This window comes from Delphinus delphis, chromosome 1 (genome assembly GCF_949987515.2).
Source record: "Delphinus delphis chromosome 1, mDelDel1.2, whole genome shotgun sequence".
Classification (NCBI taxonomy): Eukaryota; Metazoa; Chordata; class Mammalia; order Artiodactyla; family Delphinidae; genus Delphinus; species Delphinus delphis.
In genome coordinates, this window is record NC_082683.1 from 150,626,466 (window position 1) to 150,635,071 (window position 8,606).

At 59.1% G+C, this 8,606-nt stretch overlaps 1 protein-coding gene across 1 annotated transcript; it reads left to right on the top strand.

Moving 5' to 3' along the window:
* The first annotated feature begins 2,971 nt into the window (after positions 1-2,971).
* On the top strand, positions 2,972-8,359 carry SLC45A3 (solute carrier family 45 member 3). The gene is made up of 4 exons (XM_060010213.1): positions 2,972-3,143; positions 3,959-4,744; positions 5,509-5,774; positions 7,922-8,359. The coding sequence occupies exons 1-4, from the start codon at positions 2,972-2,974 to the stop codon at positions 8,357-8,359; spliced, it is 1,662 nt and encodes a 553-aa protein (XP_059866196.1).
* Positions 8,360-8,606: the final 247 nt, after the last annotated feature.

Sequence of the window (8,606 nt, forward strand, 5' to 3'; positions counted from 1 at the left end):
CCCCCTCCCCACCAGGTGAGCACTCAGGGGCTGGCTCTTCTGGTTGAGCTTCTGTTTGCCGGACCGGGCGCTCCAGGAGCAGTGGGGCAGGAGGATCTGAGTCAGAAGCATCTCTGAGGCTGGAGGGGAGGGTTGGATCCTGTTTCCCCATCTGTATTCCTGAGGAGGGGGGGGAGCCCCTGAAACAGAGGGACCCAACGGGGATCTGTCACTTTCAAGCTTTGGGAAGAAGTGTGCCCTGGGGCTGTGGATTGGAGTGGGTGTGACAAACTGCTTCCTGTTCCCCTCTGAACCTGGGACCCTGGGGCCTGGGCTTTTCTCTTTGTGTCCTTGGGAAGAAGGCCCTGGAGGGGCCGCTGGTGACTTGAGCTTGTGCTGTGGGTGTCCTCTGTAGTTTCTTCCACGTGAGGGCTGGGGTGGGGATGCAGTGGGGGAGGCTGGGGCACTGGGGAAGCTGTAAGGAGGAGAAAGGGGGGACTTTGGAAGGGAGAGTATTCTTATGGGCTTGGACTTTTCTCGGGCACTTCTGGGCTGGGAAGAGTCAAGTCTGTGGTGGCGAGAGTGCCCAAAAGAGGGAGGACGGGCTCAGCAACCTAAGAGGAGAGGGGTGCAGAGCAGGGCTGGAGCCCGCCCACTTCCTACCCAACTCCTTTCAAGGAATTCCTTACCTGGCCCAGCCCCTGGTCACTGGGTAAAGCACCTCTGGGGGTGGAGAGAGGGGCTGGGAGGGGGAAGCAGCTGGGCGGGGGAGGCGCTGGGCTGTAGGAGGATTTTGCCTTTCTCCCTCGTGGGCTGTGGAGGTCCTGCTTGGTGCTGGGAGTGGGGAGCTGGATTAAGGGAGGGAGTAAGTCAGGTGGGGTGATTAACGTTTGCTGGAGAGCTGCAATTTATTTAAACCACAGGGAGCAACCAGGGCTTGGGTGCATGTTGTGGGAGAGGCTGCGTCTGATAAAGTCTGTTTACTCAGGGAGGACCTGGTCCCTTTAAAACCCAGGGCAGGTGAGTCTCCAAGGCCCTCCCAGACTTGGTGGAACTTGGGGGAGGCGGCTGCCTAGCCTTGTCTGAAGTCCCTTCCTTGGTCTATAAGCTGCAAAGCCCTGGAAGGCAGTTACGGAACGGACACATCTTACCCAGGATTGATGGCCGTCTGTTTCCTTTGTGGCACAGCTCAGAGAGCAACCTACAACATGCTTCATAACACAAAAGTCCCTGCGGGGCTTAGTGATATTTGAAACGATAAAAGAAGTTGAAGCACCAAGTCATGAGCTGCTGAGATTGGAAGAGGGCATGAGTGAGGGCCGAGGGTGCTCCAGGAAGGCTCTCGGGTGGGCCCAGGCCCTTGGCAGTAAACCTTGCACAGGAGCAGTGCTCTTCAACAGTGTCAATGGGGTTGAGTCGGTGAGGCCGGGGAAGGCACTCCAGACTCTGGCCATAAGTGGCGTGAAGCTCTGTCCACCCGTCTACGCCGCCATGGGATGGATGACAGGTTGGGGGACTAGGCCCCACCCTCTATACCTTCTCTGCATAGCTGACTTGATTTCCCCTCTTTTGTGGTCACTTGTAAACAGCGGACTGCAGTGGGTGCCACAGTCAGGAAGCAAGACCTGGAGGCCCACTGCCTGTGGGTGGAGGACCCAGGGTGGGTACTCCCCTGGTGGGATGTGTCTGCACAGGAGGCCTAGCAGGAAGGGCTGTGGGGACGTCTGCTGAGAGTGGAGCCAGGTGGGGAGAGAGGAAGTCTGCCCCGGGGTCACTGACATCATCGCAGTGGCCGCCAGGTGGTGCGGTTTCATGCCCCTGTGAGGCTGGAACCTGGGACCGGTCCCACTGTCCCCTGACAGTTGAGCAGCGCGTGTGGGAATATGTCCTCCCCATGGACGTTGAGCATGGAGAGAAACTCAGGGTAGAGGTTTTCAGGCCTAGGTTCTTCCCGGGGAGCGCTTTTTTTTTTTTTTTTTTGCGGTACGTGGGCCTCTCACTGTTGTGGCCTCTCCCGTTGCGCAGCACAGGCTCCAGACGCGCAGGCTCAGCGGCCATGGCTCACAGGCCCAGCCGCTCCGCGGCATGTGGGATCTTCCCAGACCAGGGCACGAACCCGTGTCCCCTGCATCGGCAGGCGGACTCTCAACCACTGCGCCACCAGGGAAGCCTGGGGAGCGCTTTTTAAGTGGTTTCAGTGAGAGGTTAAAACCCAACCCGACGAACCACAGCCTCTCTGGTCTTCCTCTTTGCCCTCGTCCTTGGGGTGGAGTTATGGTGCAGCATGGCTTGTGGCCAGGTAGTATGGAAGAGGAAGTGTGACTCTTAACGAAGGGGAATTGAACAGCCCAGCTTTGGGAAGTAGAGAGAGAAAAGCGAACAAACCAGGCCTGGCAGAGGGTTTCCAGGGGGCACCTTGGTAAACAGTGCCTCGGGAACTGGGAATTCAGTTGGTTTGATTTTTTTTTTTTCCTTCAATACTAGGAAACAAGGGCAATTGCAAAGATATTCCAAAACAGAGAATTACTGACATCTAGTTGGCTCTGGAGTGTACTGAGGTTTAAAAATCATATTTACCTTATGAATATGTCAACCTTAGGCTAGTATTAACATGCACTTCCTGATTGGCCAGTAGGGAGTGACACCTGGGTGGCAGGGCCACACCATCAGCCCGGGAGTGAACAAGATTCAGAATTCAGAGCAAATCCTGGAGATCAGATTCACGGGAATCTCTGTGTGTGTGATTGTCCCAGCTCTTTTAGGATCTGAGTGTTGAGTTATGTCCCCACTGAGGCACCCCACGACGACAGACAGGCGGTTAGCATGGCTGAGAAGCTAGACCTGCACGGAGGGCCTGCGGAAATGGGTTTCTGGCTGAGTCCTATGCGGTCGGTGGCAGCAAGGAGGAGAGGCCTGGGCATCTGGAGCAAGGCTGAGATGGAGCAGTCCTGGAGTGTGTGAACAGGCCGGAGCCCTACCCGCCTGGCGCATCATGGTCCAGAGGCTGGGGGTGAGCCGCCTGCTGCGGCATCGGAAAGCCCAGCTCCTGCTGGTCAACCTGCTGACCTTCGGCCTGGAGGTGTGCCTGGCTGCGGGTATCACCTACGTGCCACCCCTGCTGTTGGAAGTGGGGGTAGAGGAGAAGTTCATGACCATGGTGCTGGGTGAGTCCCTACATCCTCCTTCCCTCCTCCTCCAGATATGTGTCCCCTGGGGAAGTAGGGCGACAGGGCCTCTGCCCAAAGAGCTGCTTGGAGGCAGAGGTGGCTGCCTGCTGTCCCTGAGCCTGGTGGGTCAGCCTGGCTGGGGAGGGGGTGACCCTGGGCTGAGGGGGTCTGAGAGAAACAAAAGGGTACAGGGACGTTCCCTGGTGACCTCTGTATCTCTGGTCCCTACGCCATGCATGGCCCACAGGAGACACTGGAGAAACTGCCCTTTGTAATTCCTATCTGTGGTCTCATTTAATTCCTGCAGCAACGCTTTGAGGTTACCCATTTCACAGAGAGGATGATGGAAGCTAATAAGCCGTCAGGTGACTTAGGCCGCTGGACGGTAGCTTAGCTGCTGATTAGGAGGGTCGGGACCACCCTCGGCCCCCACCGCCAGGGCTCTTTCTTGCCGCTAGGGCAGGGGCTGGGCTCCTAACTGCGGACGAATTCTGTAAAAGCCACGGAGGGCAAATGTCACCATCATGTGACTCCCAGGAAGAGGGGGCTCTGTCAGGATGACAGGCTCTGGGGTCCGACTGCCCGTTGAAACCGTGCCTGTGCACGGCGATCACCGGTCAGTTGGGGCACCAGTGATCCTAGTTGTGAGCAGTAAATTGGGGTCCTGTGAAGTACTCAGCACAGCCCCCGTACACAGTGGTCCCTCCATGGGATATCATCATCATTTCCACCCTTCTCGAGGCAGTTGGTACCCTTCCCCCTGCCCCTTCTGGGCCCCAGCCTCCAGCTCATACTACTTGCCCTCCTTGCAGGCATCGGTCCGGTGCTGGGTCTGGTCTCGGTCCCGCTCCTAGGCTCGGCCAGCGACCACTGGCGTGGGCGCTATGGTCGCCGGAGGCCCTTCATCTGGGCCCTGTCCCTGGGCGTCCTGCTGAGCCTCCTCCTCATCCCGAGGGCCGGCCGGCTGGCGGGGCTGCTGTGCCCGGACACCAGGCCCCTGGAGCTGGCGCTGCTGATCCTGGGCGTGGGGCTGCTGGACTTCTGTGGCCAGGTGTGCTTCACGCCGCTGGAGGCCCTCCTCTCTGACCTCTTCCGGGACCCAGACCACTGTCGCCAGGCGTTCTCCGTCTACGCCTTCATGATCAGCCTGGGGGGCTGCCTGGGCTACCTTCTGCCTGCCATCGACTGGGATGCCAGTGCCCTGGCCCCCTACCTGGGCACCCAGGAAGAGTGCCTCTTCGGCCTGCTCGCCCTCATCTTCCTCACGTGCGTGGCAGCCACACTGTTTGTGGCTGAGGAGGCAGCGCTGGGCCCAGCCGAGCCCGTGGAAGGGCTGTCGGTCCCGTCTGTCCCACCCCACTGCTGCCCGTGCCACGCCCGCCTGGCTTTCTGGAACCTGCGCGCCCTCTTTCCCCGGCTGCACCAGCTCTGTTGCCGCATGCCTCGCACCCTACGCCGACTCTTCGTGGCCGAGCTGTGCAGTTGGATGGCATTCATGACCTTCACACTGTTTTACACAGACTTTGTGGGGGAGGGGCTATACCAGGGTGTGCCCAGGGCTGAGCCAGGCACCGAGGCCCGGAGACACTATGATGAAGGTAAGGCTTTGGCAGCCCGGGGCCCTGTTGTGGGAGCTGCCCTCCCGTGGATGTTCGGGTGCAGGGAGATGCCCACAGCCTGTGCCTGGGCTGGAAGCTGTGCCTTGGGCCCCGATTTCCCCATCAGGACGATGGCCCCGTGTGCAGCCTGCGTGTGCAGCTGCTCAAGGAGCGAGTGGCTTTGCTGCAGTCGCAGCAGGGCCTTGGGCTGATCGGGGAGTTTGATCAGGCATTGCCCCAACTTGATGGAGGACGAGGCTGGGCTTGTTTAAGGTCCAGAAGCTGGGCCTTGGGTTCGCCTGGCCCGAACTTCGGTGTGCCCTTTGCTCCCATACTGACTTTCCAAATCGCCTTGCCAGCCCCTTCCAGCTCAGGCGTCTGGAATTCTATCTTGGAGCAGAAATGTCTTTGTGTTCCCTCTACCTCTCCTGACAGGCTGAGCACAGCCAGCCCTTAGAACATCTTCCTCTGCCCTTAGCCCGTGGCTTTGGCCACATTCCCTGAGGTAGTGGAAGAACTTACACCCCCGTTGCTATGGGCAGGGCAGGGGATGCTGGGGAGCAGTTCCGGAAAATAAGTGGAAGAACTTACACCCCCGTTGCTATGGGCAGGGCGGGGGATGCTGGGGAGCAGTTCCGGAAAATAGCAGGTCTTGGGCAGCAGGTGCCTGTGGCTCCTGATTCTGAGCACCCCTCCCCCCTCATGGTATTGGGTCCTTTTTCCCTACCCCCTGTCTGATGGCCTCTTCCCCCTCCCCACTCCAGGGGTCCGGATGGGCAGCCTGGGGCTGTTCCTGCAGTGTGCTATCTCCCTGCTCTTCTCTCTGGTCATGGACCGGCTGGTGCAGCGATTCGGCACCCGGGCAGTCTATCTGGCCAGCGTTGTGGCTTTCCCCGTGGCTGCCGGCGCCACGTGCCTGTCCCGCAGCGTGGTGGTGGTGACCGCTTCAGCTGCCCTCACTGGGTTCACCTTCTCTGCCCTGCAGATCCTGCCGTACACGCTAGCGTCCCTCTACCACCGGGAGAAGCAGGTACTCGCCCTGGCCGCTGAGTGGAGTGGGGTAGAGGGGCAGCTGACCAGCCCAGGACCGGTGTCTGGCAAGAGAAGCTGGAGAAGGAATTCTCTGATCAGAGAAGAAGCCTGTTGTAGCCCCAGGGCCAGAGACTTGGGCTGCGGAAGGAGGGTGTAGATTAGATTCTGGGAATGACTTCCTGGTGTCAGGACTATAAAGCACTTAAAGTGGATGATTGCAGGAAATGTGAAATCCTTCTCTGGAAATCCTGAAGAATCAGGCTAGCAGAAGGCCTCAGTCAGGGCTGAGTTGTTCTGTGCAGAGGCAGGGGGCTGGATCAGATGACCTCTGGGGTACCCGGCTTCAGCAGCCAGTGAGTGGGAAAGGTCTGGTGTGGGCCACGCCTTCCCTTATTCAGGGGGGGGACCTTGTGAGTGACCCAAACCTTGCTTTGGTCTCGGAGATGGGGAAAGCTCCCTACCGCCCCTTCCCCTCTTTTGGTTTGTCTTCCTTTTCTGTTTAATTCTCTCTTTTCTTTTCCTGCCTCACTCCTTTGCCTCGTCCCCTTCCCCCGCCCCCATGGCGGATCTCTGAGCCTGATGCGCCTGACACCGCTCGCCTGGGCACTGTGTAAGTTGGGGGGCCTCCTTCCTGCTCAGCCCCACACTAACCAGCCCCTCCAGGGGCCCCCTTCTCTGGGAAGCCTCCTGACCAGGCTGTGTGGTCACCTTTGTTGTCTCCATTGGCCTCACTGAGCTACAGCCCTGGGTGCAGAGCTCTGCCCAGAGGGCAAGAAGTTGGGGCGTCCCAAGGAAAAAGAGATGCAGCCTGGCTTCTAGACTGTAGGAAAGACATAGTCTGCCCCTTGTAGGACATGGGTGGGGTAACTGCGAGGCTGGTTAAGCGAATAGGTAGCTGCAGGGGTGGGGGTGGAGGTGGGGCTTTGGGTTGGGGGTGGAGGTGGGGCTTTGGTTTGGGGGAAGCTGGTCCCCGAGTCCCCTGTCAGTGCATTGAGAACCTTCATCATCCTCCACGCTTTCCCGCCCTGGTTGGGCTGGTGTCCAGAAGCCAGGCTTGGGCATGTGCCAGGGAACGTGCCGAGCTGGTGGTCTTCCCTTCAGGCTGAGAACACGTCTGTCCCCAGGGGCCTCTCCAAGCTTCAGCCACACTGATCTTTTGTGGGGTGGCAGCAGGAGGTGAGGTTCCAGGCATGGTTGGCCCCGCACCCCATCTACGTCTGCTTTGTCCACTTCTGGCTGCACCACGAGCCTTGGGATTCCCTGGTGTCAGGCTTGAGCTCTGCTGTGGCTCCCAGCGCTCATGCAGCTGACCCTGAGAGCTCTGTGTTAGGCACTAGTGGGCCTTGGAAAAGCGGTCAGATGAGTTCTGGCCTCGTCCTTAGATAGGAGGGAGGCTCTGGGACATGGCGGGCAGGGCAGGGGCAGGTCACACTGATCCAAGGCAGACAGTGAGAAGGAACAAGAAGGCTTTGGCCTCAGCACAGCTGGACCATGGGAGTCGGGAAGAGGGCGACTCTTTCTGTTCCTCACTTCCTCTAGGCTGAGTCTGAGGACTCTCCCTGCCCCAGGCTGGGGCCGCAGACCTCACAGTAGGGCAGCAACTATAGCCTGGGCCTGGGACCCACAGTGGGAAGGGAGCGTCTCTCTCTGGTCTCTCTGGAGGTTGACAAGGGTGTCCCAGTAGTGAGGTGGTAGGAGCAGAAGGAGGAGGGTTAGGAGCATCTGTGTGGGGCTTTGGGGCCTTTGGGGCCCCACCTTTGGACTTTGTTCCTCTGCTCTGACATGTCTCTCTGCCCACCTGTCTTCATTCTTCTGTGTCTTTCCTTTTCCTTGGGGTTCTGTTCTCTTCCTAACCTGCAGTACTGAGTTTGTCTGTCACTTACTGATTCTAGGAGAGGCTAGAGGAGACCTAGACTTCTGGTTTCAGATGTCCCCTCCTGGCCCCTGCCCGCCTTCTGAGGAGAATCCTCACTAGACCCGGACCAAGCAAGGTCTGCTCAGTTTTCTGAACTGCTACCCGATTTTCATTAAGGCCTCATGCCTGGTTTCTTCTAGCCCCTGGGATAAAGGCCAGGGCCTGTTCTCCTAGTTGGGGGATCCCATGCTTGGGTACATACCTGTCCTTGTGTGTTCCCCTCCCCCCAGGTTTTCCTGCCCAAATACCGCGGAGATGATGGAGGTGGTACCAGTGAGGACAGCCTGATGACCAGCTTCTCGCCGGGCCCTAAGGCCGGATCTCCCTTCCCCAATGGACACGCGGGTGCTGGAGGCAGCGGCCTGCTCCCTCCTCCACCTGCACTCTGCGGGGCCTCTGCCTGCGATGTCTCCATGCGTGCAGTGGTGGGCGAGCCACCGGAGGCCAGGGTTGTTCCGGGCCGGGGCATCTGCCTGGACCTTGCCGTCCTGGACAGTGCCTTCCTGCTGTCCCAGGTGGCCCCGTCTCTGTTTATGGGCTCCATTGTTCAGCTCAGCCAGTCTGTCACTGCCTATATGGTGTCGGCTGCAGGTCTGGGTCTGGTTGCCATTTACTTTGTCACACAGGTGGTATTTGACAAGAGCGACTTGGCCAAATACTCTGTGTAGAGTACTTCCAACCCACTGAGGGAGGACCTGCCTCACTGGGTCCCAGCTCTCCCTATTCCAGTCCCCTGTTGGCCCGGTAGGGCTGTGGGCTGGCCTTCCAGTTTCTATTGCTGCCAAAGTGGTGTGGCTCTCTGCTGCCGCCCTGTGGCAGTGAGGTGTATAGCTGCACAAGTAGGGGACTGGGGCTTCTTCCCTCCCACCTCTCCTCAGTCTTTAGGGCTGGCTGACTGGAAGCTCTCCAGCAGGC